Source organism: Vanellus vanellus (assembly GCF_965231255.1).
Source record: "Vanellus vanellus genome assembly, contig: HAP1_SCAFFOLD_2136, whole genome shotgun sequence".
Taxonomy (NCBI): Eukaryota; Metazoa; Chordata; class Aves; order Charadriiformes; family Charadriidae; genus Vanellus; species Vanellus vanellus.
In genome coordinates, this window is record NW_028127921.1 from 903 (window position 1) to 17,797 (window position 16,895).

The 16,895-nt window shown below is 69.2% G+C and overlaps 1 protein-coding gene across 1 annotated transcript; it reads right to left on the minus strand.

Annotated features, from left to right (window-relative positions):
- Positions 1-386: 386 nt before the first annotated feature.
- Positions 387-16,183, minus strand: LOC309684834 (complement C4-B-like; the record flags this gene model as incomplete). Its single annotated transcript, XM_082500687.1, has 7 exons — positions 387-616; positions 2,232-2,254; positions 8,684-8,866; positions 13,703-13,888; positions 14,934-15,104; positions 15,202-15,314; positions 15,997-16,183. Coding segments are annotated over 7 exons (1,093 nt in total), but the record flags the coding sequence as incomplete, so codon positions are not given.
- Between the last annotated feature and the right edge of the window lie 712 nt (positions 16,184-16,895).

Sequence of the window (16,895 nt, forward strand, 5' to 3'; positions counted from 1 at the left end):
CCCCCATGACCCCCATGACCCCCATGCCCCCCCATACCCCCCATGCCCCCCATGACCCCTTGTGCCCCCCATGCCCCCCATGCCCCCCCATACCCCCCATGCCCCCCCATGCCCCCCATGACCCCCTTGTGCCCCCCATGCCCCCCCATGCCCCCCCATACCCCCCATGCCCCCCCATGCCCCCATGACCCCTTGTGCCCCCCATGCCCCCCCATGCCCCCCCATACCCCCCATGCCCCCCCACGCCCCCCATACCCCCCATGCCCCCCACGCCCCCCCATACCCCCCTATGCCCCCCATGACCCCCATGACCCCCCATGACCCCCATGACCCCCATCCCCCCCCATGACCCCCATGACCCCCATGACCCCCACGCCCCCCCATACCCCCCCACGCCCCCCACGCCCCCCACGCCCCCTCACCTCGTGCCACCCCCGCTGTCCCCCCCCGGGCTCGCCGTGCCCGCGCCCGCCGGCAGCAGCGCAGGAAGGCCGCCCGACACCCCCCGGCCACCGGCACCCTCCGCCCGCGCCGGGGACACGTCACCCGCAGCGGCAGTGCCACCGCCCCGTCCCGGCAGCAGCGCCCCACCGGCGTCTCACCCCCCCGGCCACCCCTGGGGGAGGGGGAGGGGGGATGGGGACAGGTCACCGGGAGGGAGAGACCCGGGGGGGGACACACACAGCAGGGGGGGGGGGGGCGTTGGGGACACCGTGGGGACGTGGGGGGGACACTATATGGGGACATGGGTGGCGCTATGGGGACGTGGGGGTGACACTATCTGGGGACGTGGGGGTGACACCGTGGGGACATGTGGGTGGCACTATGGGGACATGGGGGGACACTATATGGGGACACGGGGGACACTGTGGGGACGTGGGGGGGGACACTATCTGGGGACATGGGTGGCGCTATGGGGACATGGGGGACACCGTGGGGACGTGGGGGTGACACCGTGGGGACGTGGGGGTGACACTATGGGGACATGGGGGACACTATCTGGGGACATGGGTGGCACTATGGGGACATGGGGACACCGTGGGGACATGGGAGACACCATGGGGACGTGGGGGTGACACTATCTGGGACATGGGTGGCACTATGGGGACATGGGGGACACCGTGGGGACATGGGGGTGACATCGTGGGGACGTGTGGGTGGCACTATGGGGACATGGGGGACACCGTGGGGACATGGGGGTGACATCGTGGGGACGTGTGGGTGGCACTATGGGGACATGGGGGACACCGTGGGGACATGGGTGGCACTATCTGGACATGGGGGACACTATATGGTGACATGGGGGTGACACTATCTGGGATATGGGGGACACGGGGGACACCGTGGGGACATGGGGGACACCGTGGGGACGTGGGGGTGACACTATCTGGGGACATGGGTGGCACTATGGGGACGTGGGGGACACCGTGGGGACATGGGTGGTGCTATCTGGGGACATGGGTGGCACTATGGGACATGGGGGACACCGTGGGGACGTGGGGGGGACACTATGGGACGTGGGTGGCACTATGGGGACATGGGGGACACCGTGGGGACGTGGGGGTGACACTATGGGGACATGGGGGACACCGTGCGGACATGGGGGTGACATCGTGGGGACGTGTGGGTGACACTATGGGGACATGGGTGGCGCTATGGGGACATGGGGGACACCGTGGGGACGTGGGGGTGACACTATCTGGGGACATGGGTGGCGCTATGGGGACATGGGGGACACTGTGGGGATGTGTGGGTGACAGCATGGGCACACAGGTGACAACGTAGGGACACATGGGTGACACTGTGGGGACACCTGCGGACATGGGGGACACCGTGGGGACAGGGGGGACACGATGGGGACCGGGGGGACACCATATGAAGGACACGTATGGGGACAGAGGTGACAGCGTGGAGACACGGGGTGACAGTTTGGGGACGGGGGTGACACTGGGGGGACGGGGTGACACTGGGGACGCAGGGGTGACAGTTTGGGGACAGAGGTGACACCACCCAGGTGGCTCCGAGATGCATAAAGGGACAGAGGTGACACCGTGGGGACACGCGGGGACACGGGTGATGTCATGTCCAGGGCTGAGGGACACGGATGGGGACAGGGGTGACGCCGCGGGGACACCGTGGGGATGGAGGTGGCACTATGGGGACACGGGTGACCCCACGGCCGGGGGGGGGAGGGGGGGACATGGGGGACAGGGGGACGCGGTGGCACTCACCGCTCTGCAGTGGCTCCAGAAGGCTGCGGGAGGGGCGGGGGGGGACAGGGGGACAGCCGGGGGCTGGGGACAGCGGGGACAGCCCTGTCACAGGGCCACCCGACGGCCCCTGTGCCCCCCGGCCCCCCCAGGCCCCCCGTGTCCCCCACGTCCCCCAATGTCCCCATGTCCCCATATCCCCCCGTGTCCCCCCCACGTCCCCCCATGTCCCCATGTCCCCATGTCCCCATGTCCCCCGTGTCCCCCCCGTGTCCCCCCATGTCCCCATATGTCCCCCCATGTCCCCGTGTCCCCATATGTCCCCACGTCCCCCCACGTCCCCCCGTGTCCCCCCCCATGTCCCCACGTCCCCATGTCCCCCATGTGCCCCATGTGTGTCCCCCCATGTCCCCCTGTCCCCCCATACCCCCCCATCCCCCCACATCCCCCCACGTCCCCCCGTGTCCCCCCCCATGTCCCACATCCCTTCACGTCCCCAATGTCCCCATGTCCCCATATGTCCCCATGTCCCCCCCCACATCCCCCCACGTCCCCATATGTCCCCCAATGTCCCCATATGTCCCCCCACGTCCCCCCATGTCCCCCCACGTCCCCAATGTCCCCCAATGTCCCCATGTCCCCATATGTCCCCCTGTCCCCCCCATGTCCCCCCACATCCCCCCATGTCCCCATATGTCCCCCACGTCCCCCCAATGTCCCCCCATGTCCCCCCATGTCCCCATATGTCCCCATGTCCCCCACCACATCCCCCCACATCCCCCCACGTCCCCCCACGTCCCCAATGTCCCCCTATGTCCCCCCCCCCCCCCCCCTCCCCCCCCACTCACGCGGCCCCGGGGGGGGCTCCCCCCCCCCCCCAGCACCAGCCCGGCGTCCCTGAAGATGCTCTCGGTGTCGGGGCCCCCCCCGGGGCCACACCCCAAATCACTGCTCCCCAAAACCGCCTCCACCTGAGGGGGGGGGGGGGGGGGGGGAGGGTCACCCCCCGTCCCCCCGCGGTGTCCCCAGAAATGGGGGGGGGGGGGGTGTCCCCCCCGCAAGGGGGATGTTTGGGGGAGCGCTGGTGGGGGGTTGTCACTGGTTTGGGGGGATTTTGGGGGGGATTTGGGGGGGGCCCTCGGGGGGAGGTCCCCGGGGGGGGGTTTGGGGGTGCTCGAGGTCCGGGGGGGGGTCCTGGTTTTGGGGGGACATTCCCTTCCCCCCCCCCCCGCGTTTTTGGGGGTTCTGGAGTTTGGGGGTGTCGCAGGTTTGGGGGGGGGGGACTCAATATTGGGGGGGGGGGGCGGGTTTGGGGGGGTCCCAGAATTTGGGGTCCCAAATTTAGGGGGGGGTCCCAAATTTAGGGGGGGTTCCCAGAATTTAGTGGGGTCCCAAATTTAGGGGGGGGTCCCAAATTTAGGGGGGGGTCCCAGGTTTAGGGGGGTCCCAGAATTTAGTGGGGTCCCAAATTTAGGGGGGGGTCCCAAATTTAGGGGCGTCCCATAATTTGGGATCCCAAATTTAGGGGGGGGTCCCAAATTTAGGGGGGGGCCCCACGTTTGGGGGGGGTCCCAGAATTTGGGGTCCCAAATTTAGGGGGGGGGGTCCCAGATTTAGGGGGCAGTCCCAGGTTTGGGAGGGGGGTCCCAGAATTTGGGGTCCCAAATTTAGGGGGGGGTCCCAGGTTTAGGGGGGTCCCAGAATTTGGGGTCCCAAATTTACAGGGGGGGTCCCAGATTTAGGGGGGTCCCAGAATTTAGTGGGGTCCCAAATTTAGGGGGGGGTCCCAAATTTAGGGGGGGGTCCCAGGTTTAGGGGGGTCCCATAATTTGGGATCCCAAATTTAGGGGGTCCCAAATTTAGGGGGGGGTCCCAGATTTAGGGGCGTCCCATATTTAGGGGGGTCCCAAATTTAGGGGGGGTCCAGGTTTGGGGGGGGGTCCCAGAATTTGGGGTCCCAAATTTAGGGGTGGGGGCTCGCAAATTTAGGAGGATCCCAGAATTTGGGGTCCTGGGTTTGGGGGGGGGGGGCCCAGATTTAAGGGGGTCCCAAATTTAGTGGGGGTCCCAAATTTAGGGGGGGGTCCCAGAATTTGGTGTCCCAAATTTAGGGGGGTCCCAGGTTTGGGGGGGGGTCCCAGATTTGGGGGGGTCCCAAATTTAGGGGGGGTCCCAAATTTAGGGGGGTCCCAGGTTTAGGGGGGGGGTGGTCGCAGAATTTGGGCTTCCAAATTTAGGGGTGGGGGCTCCCAAATTTAGGAGAATCCCAGAATTTGGGGTCCCGGGTTTGGGGGGGGTCCCAGATTGAGGGGGATCCCAAATTTAGGGGGGGTCCCAGGTTTGGGGGGGTCCCAGGTTTTGGGGGGGGGTCACAGAATTTGGGGTCCCAGGTTTGGGGGGGTCCCAGATTTGGGGGGGTCCCAAATTTAGGGGGGGGTCCCAAATTTAGGGGGGGGTCCCAGAATTTGGGGGGGGGTGACAGAATTTGGGCTTCCAAATTTAGGGGTGGGGGCTCCCAAATTTAGGAGAATCCCAGAATTTGGGGTCCCGGGTTTGGGGGTGGGGGTGGGGTCAGGTTTTGGGGTGTCCCGGATTGGGGGGGGGGGGGGGTGACCTGGGGGGGGCGCAGGCGGTGCGGTGGCCCCTCCGGCTCCAGCTCCAGCAGGGCGGCGTCGGTGGCCCCCAGGGCTACGGTGGCCACGGCCCCCCCCGGCACGGCCACCGTCACCGTCAGCGGCAGCGGCGTCTGCGGGCGCAGGGGGCCCCCCCGGCGCCCCACCCCCACCCGCACCTGCCCCCCCCCCCCCCAGTCAGCACCGCCCGCTGCGCCCAGTGAGCCCAGTGAGCCCAGTGAGCCCAGTGAGCCCAGTGAGCCCAGTGCCCTCCCAGTGAGCCCAGTGCCCTCCCAGTGCGCCCAGTGAGCCCAGTGCCCTCCCAGTGAGCCCAGTGCCCTCCCAGTGCGCCCAGTGAGCCCAGTGCCCTCCCAGTGAGCCCAGTGCCCTCCCAGTGCGCCCAGTGAGCCCAGTGCCCTCCCAGTGAGCCCAGTGAGCCCAGGGCCCTCCCAGTGAGCCCAGTGCCCTCCCAGTGCCCTCCCAGTGCGCCCAGTGAGCCCAGTGCCCTCCCAGTGAGCCCAGTGCCCTCCCAGTGCGCCCAGTGAGCCCAGTGCCCTCCCAGTGAGCCCAGTGCCCTCCCAGTGCGCCCAGTGAGCCCAGTGCCCTCCCAGTGAGCCCAGTGCCCTCCCAGTGCGCCCAGTGAGCCCAGTGCCCTCCCAGTGAGCCCAGTGCCCTCCCAGTGCCCTCCCAGTGCCCTCCCAGTGCGCCCAGTGAGCCCAGTGCCCTCCCAGTGCCCTCCCAGTGAGCCCAGTGAGCCCAGTGAGCCCGGTGCTCCCAGTGAGCCCAGTGCCCTCCCAGTGCGCCCAGTGAGCCCAGTGAGCCCAGTGCCCTCCCAGTGAGCCCAGTGCGCCCAGTGAGCCCAGTGAGCCCAGTGCGCCCAGTGCTCCCAGTGAGCCCAGTGCCCTCCCAGTGCCCTCCCAGTGGGCCCAGTGCGCCCAGTGAGCCCAGTGCCCTCCCAGTGCCCGCCCAGTGCCCTCCCAGTGCGCCCAGTGCCCTCCCAGTGCCCTCCCAGTGCCCTCCCAGTGAGCCCAGTGCGCCCAGTGCCCTCCCAGTGCGCCCAGTGAGCCCAGTGCCCTCCCAGTGCGCCCAGTGCCCTCCCAGTGCACCCAGTGCCCTCCCAGTGCCCTCCCAGTGCCCTCCCAGTGAGCCCAGTGCGCCCAGTGAGCCCAGTGCCCTCCCAGTGCGCCCAGTGCCCTCCCAGTGCACCCAGTGCCCTCCCAGTGCCCTCCCAGTGCCCTCCCAGTGAGCCCAGTGAGCCCAGTGCGCCCAGTGCCCTCCCAGTGCACCCAGTGCGCCCAGTGGGCCCAGTGCGCCCAGTGAGCCCAGTGCCCTCCCAGTGCCCTCCCAGTGAGCCCAGTGCGCCCAGTGCGCCCAGTGCCCTCCCAGTGCCCGCCCAGTGCCCTCCCAGTGCGCCCAGTGCGCCCAGTGCCCTCCCAGTGAGCCCAGTGCCCTCCCAGTGCGCCCGGTGACCCCAGTGCGCCCAGTGAGCCCAGTGCCCTCCCAGTGCCCTCCCAGTGAGCCCAGTGCACCCAGTGCGCCCAGTGAGCCCAGTGCCCTCCCAGTGAGCCCAGTGAGCCCAGTGCCCTCCCAGTGCCCTCCCAGTGCGCCCAGTGAGCCCAGTGCCCTCCCAGTGCCCTCCCAGTGAGCCCAGTGCACCCAGTGCCCTCCCAGTGCGCCCAGTGTGCCCAGTGCCCTCCCAGTGAGCCCAGTGCCCTCCCAGTGCGCCCGGTGACCCCAGTGAGCCCAGTGAGCCCAGTGCCCTCCCAGTGCCCTCCCAGTGAGCCCAGTGCGCCCAGTGAGCACAGTGAGCCCAGTGCCCTCCCAGTGCCCTTCCAGTGCCCTCCCAGTGCGCCCAGTGAGCCCAGTGAGCCCAGTGCCCTCCCAGTGGGCCCAGTGCGCCCAGTGAGCCCAGTGCCCTCCCAGTGAGCCCAGTGCCCTCCCAGTGCCCTCCCAGTGGGCCCAGTGCCCTCCCAGTGAGCCCAGTGTGCCCAGTGCCCTCCCAGTGCCCTCCCAGTGACCCCAGTGCGCCCAGTGAGCCCAGTGCCCTCCCAGTGAGCCCAGTGCCGTCCCAGTGAGCCCAGTGCCCTCCCAGTGCGCCCAGTGAGCCCAGTGCCCTCCCAGTGAGCCCAGTGCGCCCAGTGAGCCCAGTGCTCCCAGTGAGCCCAGTGCCCTCCCAGTGAGCCCAGTGCGCCCAGTGCCCTCCCAGTGCCCTCCCAGTGCCCTCCCAGTGAGCCCAGTGCCTTCCCAGTGAGCCCAGTGCCCTCCCGGTGCCCTCCTACTGCTCCCAGTGCCCCCTGAGCCCCCAGTCCCCCCAGTGCTCCCAGTCCCCCCAGTCCTCCCCCTGCCCCCACGTCCCTCCCAGTGCCCCCCCATTGCCCCCAGTGCCCCCCAGTGTCCCCAGTGCTCCCACTGCTCCCAGTGCCCCCAGTCCTTCCAGTGCCCCCAGTCCTCCCCCCGCCCCCACGTCCTTCCCAGTGCCCCCCAGTGCCCCCCAGTGCCCCCAGTGCCCCCCAGTGTCCCCAGTGCTCCCACTGCTCCCAGTGCCCCCAGTCCCCCCAGTGCCCCCAGTCCTCCCCCCGCCCCCATGTCCCTCCCAGTGCTCCCCAGTGCCCCCAGTGCCCCCCAGTGTCCCCAGTGCTCCCACTGCTCCCAGTGCCCCCAGTCCCCCCAGTGCCCCCAGTCCTCCCCCCGCCCCCACGTCCCTCCCAGTGCCCCCCAGTGCCTCCCAGTGCCCCCAGTGCCCCCCAGTGCCCCCAGTGCTCCCAGTCCCCCCAGTGCCCCCAGTCCCCCCAGTCCTCCCCCCGCCCCCACGTCCCTCCCAGTGCCCCCCAGTGCCCCCCAGTGCCCCCAGTGCCCCCAGTGAGCCCAGTCCCCCAGTGCTCCCAGTGCCCCCCAGTGCCCCCAGTGCCCCCCAGTGTCCCCAGTGCTCCCACTGCTCCCAATCCCCCCAGTCCCCCCAGTGCCCCCAGTCCTCCCCCCACCCCCACGTCCCTCCCAGTGCCCCCCAGTGCCCCCCAGTGCCCCCAGTGCTCCCACTGCTCCCAGTGCCCCCAGTCCCCCCAGTGCCCCCAGTCCTCCCCCAGCCCCCACGTCCCTCCCAGTGCCCCCAGTGCCCCCAGTGCCCCCAGTGCTCCCACTGCTCCCAGTCCCACAGTGCTCCCAGTCCCCCCAGTGCCCCCAGTGCCCCCAGTCCTCCCCCCGCCCCCACGTCCCTCCCAGTGCCCCCCAGTGCCCCCAGTGCCCCCCAGTGCTCCCAGTGCCCCCATTCCTCCCAGTCCTCCCAGCGCTCCCACTGCTCCCAGTCCCCCCAGTGCTCCCAGTCCCCCCAGTGCCCACAGTGCCCCCCAGTGCCCCCAGTGCTCCCAGTCCCCCCAGTGCCCCCAGTCCCCCCAGTCCTCCCCCCGCCCCCACGTCCCTCCCAGTGCCCCCCAGTGCCTCCCAGTGCCCCCCAGTGCCCCCAGTGCCCCCATTCCTCCCAGTCCTCCCAGCGCTCCCACTGCTCCCAGTCCCCCCAGTGCTCCCAGTCCCCCCAGTGCCCTCAGTGCCCCCCAGTGCCCCCAGTGCTCCCACTGCTCCCAGTCCCCCCAGTCCTCCCCCCGCCCCCACGTCCCTCCCAGTGCCCCCCAGTGCCTCCCAGTGCCCCCCAGTGCCCCCAGTGCCCCCATTCCTCCCAGTCCTCCCAGCGCTCCCACTGCTCCCAGTCCCCCCAGTGCTCCCAGTCCCCCCAGTGCCCCCCAGTGCCCCCCAGTGCCCCCAGTGCTCCCACTGCTCCCAGTCCCCCCAGTCCTCCCCCCGCCCCCACGTCCCTCCCAGTGCCCCCCAGTGCCCCCCAGTGCCCCCCAGTGCCCCCAGTGCCCCCACCTGGCTGTGGCAGGAGCTCAGCACGGGCACCACGCAGCTGTCGGCCACCAGTTGCCCCCCGGCCCGGAAGAAGGCCACCAGGCGCAGGCGCGGGGCCATGGCCGCCGTCACCGTCAGCGTCACCTCCGTCACCGTCCCCCGGCGCACCCCCCGGGCGGCCACCAAACGCCCCCGCGCCACCGCCTGCGGGGACAGCCGCCGCCTCCGCCTCACGCACCGCCGCGCGCACAGCACACGCGGTGACACGCAACACGGGGGGGGAGGTGATATGTTCTGTGACACGCAACGCGACACGCGCACACGCGGTGACACGCAACGTGTGGGGAAGGTGACACCTTCCTGTGACACACAACGCATTACACACACACGCAGTGACACGCAACACGTGGGGGGAGGTGATATGTTCTGTGACACACAACGCGACACGCGCACACAGCACACGCGGTGACACGCAACGTGTGGGGGAGGTGACAACTGTGACACGCAACGCGACACGCGCACACGTGGTGACACGCAACGTGCGGGGGGAGGTGACACATTCCTGTGACACACAACATGTCACGCACACACACACGCAGTGACACGCAACGTGTGGGGGGAGGTGATATGTTCTGTGACACGCAACGCGACACGCGCACACGTGGTGACACGCAACGTGCGGGGGAGGTGACACCTTCTGTGACATGCAACGGGACACACGCACACACAGCACACGTGGTGACACGCAACGTGCAGGGGGAGGTGACACATTCCTGTGACACACAACATGTCACGCACACACAACACACGCGGTGACACACAGCGCGCGGGGGGAGGTGACACCTTCTGTGACACACAACGCATTACACACACAGCACACGCAGTGACACGCAACGTGCGGGGGAGGTGATATGTTCTGTGACACGCAACACAACACGCGCACACAGCACACGCGGTGACACGCAACGTGGGGGGGGAGGTGACACCTTCTGTGACACGCAACATGTCACGCACACATACAACACGCAACAGGACACGCGCACACAGCACACGCGGTGACACGCAGCGCGTGGGGGGAGGTGACAACTTCTGTGACATGCAACATGTCACGCGAACAGACAACACGCAACAGGACACGCACACACAGCACACGCAATGACACGCAACGTGCAGGGGAGGCGACATGTTCTGTGACACGCAACACGTCACACACACACACAGTGACACGCAACGTGCGGGGGGAGGTGACACATTCCTGTGACACACAACATGTCACGCGCACACAGCACACGCGGTGACACGCAACGTGGGGGGGGAGGCGACATGTTCTGTGACACGCAACATGTCACGCGCACATAGAACACGCAACAGGACATGCGCACACAGCACACGCAGTGACGCACAACACGTGGGGGGAGGTGACAACTGTGACACGCAATGCGACACGCGCACACGCGGTGACACGCAACACGCGGGGGGAGGTGACACCTTCTGTGACACGCAACACGTCACGCACACATACAACACGCAACAGGACACGCAGTGACACGCAACATGTGGGGGAGGCGACACCTTCCTGTGACACACAATGTGCCACACAACACACAACACGTGAGCCATGACACGCCACACGCGACACGTCACCGTGACGCAGAACACACGCGACATGTGACACGTGACACACAACACGTCACACGTGACACACAACACACAACACACAACATGTGACCTGTGACACACGTGCACCAGAAGGGGCGTGTCACGGGGGGGGGGGGTGTCACATGACCCAGTGGGTCCCAGTGTGTCCCAGTGGCTCCCAGTGCCTCCCAGTGGGGTCCCAGTGGGCTCCCAGTGGTTCCCAGTTGCTCCCAGTGGTTCCCAGTGCCTCCCAGTGGGCTCCCAGTGCCTCCCAGTGGTTCCCAGTGGCTCCCAGTGGCTCCCAGTGGCTCCCAGTGCCTCCCAGTGGTTCCCAGTGCCTCCCAGTGCCTCCCAGTTGCTCCCAGTGGTTCCCAGTGCCTCCCAGTGGCTCCCAGTGCCTCCCAGTGCCTCCCAGTGGTTCCCAGTGCCTCCCAGTGCCTCCCAGTTGCTCCCAGTGCCTCCCAGTTGCTCCCAGTCGTTCCCAGTGCCTCCCAGTGGCTCCCAGTGCCTCCCAGTGCCTCCCAGTTGCTCCCAGTGGTTCCCAGTGGCTCCCAGTGCCTCCCAGTGCCTCCCAGTGCCTCCCAGTGCTCCCAGTGGCTCCCGGTTGCTCCCAGTGGCTCCCAGTGCCTCCCAGTGGTTCCCAGTGCCTCCCAGTGCCTCCCAGTGCTCCCAGTGGCTCCCAGTGCCTCCCAGTGGCTCCCAGTGGGCTCCCAGTGCCTCCCAGTTGCTCCCAGTGGTTCCCAGTGCCTCCCAGTGCCTCCCAGTGCCTCCCAGTGGTTCCCAGTGCCTCCCAGTGCTCCCAGTGCCTCCCAGTGCCTCCCAGTGCCTCCCAGTGCTCCCAGTGCCTCCCAGTGCCTCCCAGTGGTTCCCAGTGCCTCCCAGTGCCTCCCAGTGCTCCCAGTGGCTCCCGGTTGCTCCCAGTGGCTCCCAGTGCCTCCCAGTGGTTCCCAGTGCCTCTCAGTGCTCCCAGTGGCTCCCAGTGCCTCCCAGTGCCTCCCAGTGCTCCCAGTGCCTCCCAGTGCCTCCCAGTGGTTCCCAGTGCCTCCCAGTGCCTCCCAGTGCTCCCAGTGGCTCCCGGTTGCTCCCAGTGGCTCCCAGTGCCTCCCAGTGGTTCCCAGTGCCTCCCAGTGCCTCCCAGTGCTCCCAGTGGCTCCCAGTGCCTCCCAGTGGCTCCCAGTGGGCTCCCAGTGCCTCCCAGTGCCTCCCAGTGGTTCCCAGTGCCTCCCAGTGCCTCCCAGTGCTCCCAGTGGCTCCCAGTGCCTCTCAGTGGCTCCCAGTGCCTCCCAGTTGCTCCCAGTGCCTCTCAGTGGTTCCCAGTGCCTCCCAGTGCTCCCAGTGCCTCCCAGTGCCTCCCAGTGCCTCCCAGTGGCTCCCAGTGCTCCCAGTGGCTCCCAGTGGTTCCCAGTGCTCCCAGTGATTCCCAGTGCCTCCCAGTGCCTCCCAGTTCTCCCAGTGGCTCCCAGTGGTTCCCAGTGGGCTCTCAGTGCCTCCCAGTGCTCCCAGTGGTTCCCAGTGCCTCCCAGTGCCTCTCAGTGCCTCCCAGTGCCTCCCAGTGGTTCCCAGTGGGCTCTCAGTGCCTCCCAGTGCCTCCCAGTGGTTCCCAGTGCCTCCCAGTGCGTCCCAGTGGTTCCCAGTGGCTCCCAGTGCCTCCCAGTGCCTCCCAGTGGCTCCCAGTGCCTCCCAGTGGTTCCCAGTGCCTCCCAGTGCTCCCAGTGGCTCCCAGTGGTTCCCAGTGGCTCCCAGTGGCTCCCAGTGCCTCCCAGTGCCTCCCAGTTCTCCCAGTGGCTCCCAGTGGCTCCCAGTGCCTCCCAGTTGCTCCCAGTGCCTCCCAGTGCCTCCCAGTGGCTCCCAGTGGCTCCCAGTGGTTCCCAGTGGGCTCTCAGTGCCTCCCAGTGCCTCCCAGTGGTTCCCAGTGCCTCCCAGTGCGTCCCAGTGGTTCCCAGTGGTTCCCAGTGCCTCCCAGTGCCTCCCAGTGGCTCTCAGTTGCTCCCAGTTGCTCCCAGTGGCTCCCAGTTGCTCCCAGTGGCTCCCAGTGCCTCCCAGTGCCTCCCAGTGGCTCCCAGTGGCTCCCAGTTGCTCCCAGTGGCTCCCAGTGCTCCCAGTGGCTCCCGGTTGCTCCCAGTGGCTCCCAGTGCCTCCCAGTGGTTCCCAGTGCCTCCCAGTGCTCCCAGTGCCTCCCAGTGCCTCCCAGTGGTTCCCAGTGCCTCCCAGTGCTCCCAGTGCCTCCCAGTGCCTCTCAGTGGTTCCCAGTGCCTCCCAGTGCCTCCCAGTGCTCCCAGTGGCTCCCAGTGCCTCTCAGTGGCTCCCAGTGCCTCCCAGTTGCTCCCAGTGCCTCTCAGTGGTTCCCAGTGCCTCCCAGTGCCTCCCAGTTGCTCCCAGTGCCTCCCAGTGCCTCCCAGTGGCTCCCAGTGCCTCCCAGTGCCTCCCAGTGGTTCCCAGTGCCTCCCAGTGGCTCCCAGTGGCTCCCAGTGCTCCCAGTGGCTCCCAGTGGTTCCCAGTGCTCCCAGTGATTCCCAGTGCCTCCCAGTGCCTCCCAGTGGCTCCCAGTGCCTCCCAGTGGTTCCCAGTGGTTCCCAGTGCCTCCCAGTGCCTCCCAGCGGCTCTCAGTGGCTCCCAGTTGCTCCCAGTGGCTCCCAGTGCCTCCCAGTGCTCCCAGTGCTCCCAGTGCTCCCAGTGCCTCCCAGTTGCTCCCAGTGCCTCCCAGTGGCTCCCAGTGGCTCCCAGTTGCTCCCAGTGGCTCCCAGTGCCTCCCAGTGCCTCCCAGTGGTTCCCAGTGGTTCCCAGTGGTTCCCAGTGCCTCCCAGTGCCTCCCAGTGGTTCCCAGTGCCTCCCAGTGCCTCCCAGTGCTCCCAGTGCCTCCCAGTGCCTCCCAGTGGTTCCCAGTGCCTCCCAGTGCCTCCCAGTGCTCCCAGTGCCTCTCAGTGGCTCCCAGTGCCTCCCAGTGCCTCCCTGTGATTCCCAGTGGTTCCCAGTGGTTCCCAGTGGCTCCCAGTGGTTCCCAGTGGGCTCCCAGTGCCTCCCAGTGCCTCCCAGTGGTTCCCAGTGGTTCCCAGTGGCTCCCAGTGGCTCCCAGTGCCTCCCAGTGGCTCTCAGTTGCTCCCAGTCGTTCCCAGTGGCTCCCAGTGGCTCCCAGTGGGCTCCCAGTGCCTCCCAGTGCCTCCCAGTGGCTCCCAGTGCTCCCAGTGGCTCCCAGTGGCTCCCAGTTGCTCCCAGTGGCTCCCAGTGCCTCCCAGTGCCTCCCAGTGGTTCCCAGTGGCTCCCAGTGCCTCCCAGTGCTCCCAGTGGCTCTCAGTGCCTCTCAGTGCCTCCCAGTGGTTCCCAGTGCCTCCCAGTGCTCCCAGTGCTCCCAGTGCCTCCCAGTGCCTCCCAGTGCTCCCAGTGCTCCCAGCGGGGGCCTCTCACCAGCAGGTGGTAGGTGTGGGGGTCAGGGGGGGGCCCCCCATGGCGCAGGTGCAGCCGCAGCAGCTCCCCGGGGCGCAGCGCCCCCCCCGGCGCCCCCACCCGCAGGAAGCGCCCCCCGACGGGGGACAGCGCCGTCACCCACAGCCGCCCCCGCGCGGGGGGGGACCCCCCGGGGGCCACTGTCACCTGCGCCCGAGGGGACACGGGGGGGGGGGGGGAGTCACCGGGGGGGGCCCTGTCCCCATGTGCCCCCCCGTGTGCCCCTGTCCCCCCCCCCACGTCCCCCCATGTCCCCCCCACGTGTCCCCATGTCCCCATATCCCCCCCATGTGTCCCAATGTCCCCACGTCCCCCCACATCCCCCCACGTCCCCCCATGTCCCCACGTCCCCATGTCCCCCATGTCCCCCCATGTGTGTCCCCATGTCCCCCTGTCCCCCCCATGTCCCCCACGTCCCCCCATGTCCCCAATGTCCACCCCACGTGTCCCCATGTCCCCCCCATGTCCCCAATGTCCCCACGTCCCCCCACGTGTCCCCATGTCCCCCCCATGTCCCCAATGTCCCCCCACATCCCCCCCCGTCCCCCCAAGTCCCCCCATGTCCCCCCACGTCCCCCCACATGTCCCCCCAATTTCTCCCCACGTCCCCCCATGTCCCCATGTCCCCAATGTCCCCCCCGTCCCCCCCGTCCCCCCACGTCCCCCCATGTCTCCCCATGTCCCCCCACGTCCCCCCACATGTCCCCCCATTTCTCCCCACATCCCCCCCATGTCCCCAATGTTGCCACGTCCCCCCACATCCCCCCACGTCCCCCCATGTCCCCAATGTCCCCATATGTCCCCCCACGTCCCCCCACGTCCCCCCACGTCCCCCCATGTCCCCACGTCCCCCAATGTCCCCCCATTTCTCCCCACGTCCCCCCACATCCCCCCATGTCCCCAATGTCACCCCATGTCCCCCCCATGTCCACAATGTCCCCAATGTCCCCACGTCCCCCCACGCCCCCCACATCCCCCCATGTCCCCCCATGTCCCCCCACATCCCCCCACGTCCCCCCATGTCTCCCCATGTCCCCCCATGTCCCCAATGTCCCCCATGTCCCCAATGTCCCCCCACATCCCCCCATGTCCCCCCATTTCTCCCCACATCCCCCCATGTCCCCATGTCCCCCCATGTCCCCAATGTCCCCCCACGTCCCCCCCCTCCCCCCCCTCCCCCCCCCCCGCTCACGCTCAGGTTCAGCGCTGTGGCGGCGGAGGGGACGTTGATGGGGACCGCGATGTCCCCGCGGAGGTCCGCGCGCAGCCGCAGGGGGGGGGGAGGGGCGGCCCCGCTCACCCCCACCCCCACCCGCACCTCCACCCCGGGGGCGGGGTCGCCCCCCGCGTCGCGCACGTGGCCCTGGAATGGGGACGGGGGGGGAGGGGAGGGGCTGGTCAGCAGGCCCCGCCCCCCTCCGAGGCCCCGCCCCCCTCCGAGGCCCCGCCCCCCCCCTCACCCGCAGCAGATACGGCGCCCCCGGGAGGAAGAAGCGGGGGGAGGGGCTGAGGTCCAGCGCCCAGGGTGACGTCACCAGCTTCACCCCCACCTCCTGCCGCACCGCCTCCCCCCCTGGACACGCCCAATGACGTCAGAAAAATGGGGGGGGGGGGAGAGGGAGGGAGCAGAGCCGCGCCCTGCCCCGCCCTCGCTGCCCAAGCCCCGTCCACCCCCGCCCTGACCACGCCCCTCTACGGCCCCGCCCACCCCCACCCCAGCCCCGCCCACCCCGGTCTGGTCACGCCCCCTTATGGCCACGCCCACCCCGCCCCGCCCTCACCTGCTCAGCCCCACCCACCCCGCTCTGGCCACGCCTCTCTATGACCACGCCCGCCCCGCCCAGTCCCACCCTCACCCCCGTTCTGGCCACACCCCCTCATGGCCAGGCCCAACCCTTTGGCTCAGCTCCGCCCACCCCGATCGAGCCACGCCCCTCCATGGCCACGCCCACCCCACCCTAACCCGCCCGGCCCCACCCATCTACGGGCTGTGGCCACGCCCATCTATGGTAACTCCCTCCACGCCCCGCCCTCACTGCCCAAGCCCCGCCCACCCCGCTCTGACCACGCCCCTCTGTGGCCTCGCCTAACCTGCCCCGCCCCGCCTTTCCTTGCTATTGCCCCGCCCCCTATGGTCACGCCCACCCCGCCCAGCCCCGCCCAGCCTGCTCTGACCACGCCCCCATGGCCCCACCCGCCCCTCCTAGCCCGCTCTGACCACGCCCACTCCTGTGGCCCCGCCCTTCCCCACCCACCCCACCTCAGCCCCGGCCCCGCCCACTCCAGGCCCCGTCCCCGCCCCTCGGCCCCGCCCCCACCAGTGTCACTGATGACGGCGACGGCCAATCGCAGCTCCTCCCCCCGCAGCTCGAGCGGGGCCACGCCCACCGCGGCCGCCACCGCCTCCAGGCTGACGTTGAACTCCGCCTCCCCTGACGTCACCTGCGGGGGGGGGGGCGGGGCCGGGAGGCGAGGAGGGGCGTGGCCAGGCGGGGGGCGGGGGCGGGAGGGGGGCGGGGTCCCCGGGGCAGATTTTGGGGGTCTCTGTGGGGGGTTTTGGGGTCCCGGGGGGGGGTTTGGGGGTCCCTCCGGGGGGGGGTTGGGGGTCCCCGAAGGGGTTTTGGAGTCCCCGGGGCAGATTTTGGGGTCCCCCGGGGGGGGGGGTTGGGGGGTCCCCGGGGCAAATTTTGGGGGTCTCTGTAGGTGGTTTTGGGGTCTCCGAGTCCATTTTGGGGTCCCTCCGGGGGGGTTGGGGGTCCCCGGGGGGGGGGGTTTGGGGGTCCGGCGGGTGCATTTTTGGGGTCCTCCGGGGTATTTTTTGGGGTCCCTCCGGGGGTCGGGGGGGGGGTTGGGGTCTCCCCGGGGCAGATTTTGGGGGTCTCTGTGGGTGGTTTTGGTGTCCCCCGGGGGGGGGGTTGGGGGTCCCTCCGGGGGGGGGTTGGGGGTCTCCCCGGGGATGGTTTTGGGGGTCCCCGAATGGGTTTTGGGGTCCCTCCGAGGGGGGTTTTGGGGGTCCCGGGGGGGTCTGGGGGGGGGGGTACCCCGAGGGGGGGGGTTGGGGTTACCCCCGAGGGGGGGGGTTGGGGGGGGGCCCTGAGGGGGGGTCGGGGGGGGGGATATCCCGAGGGGGGATTTTGGGGGTACCCCGAGGGGG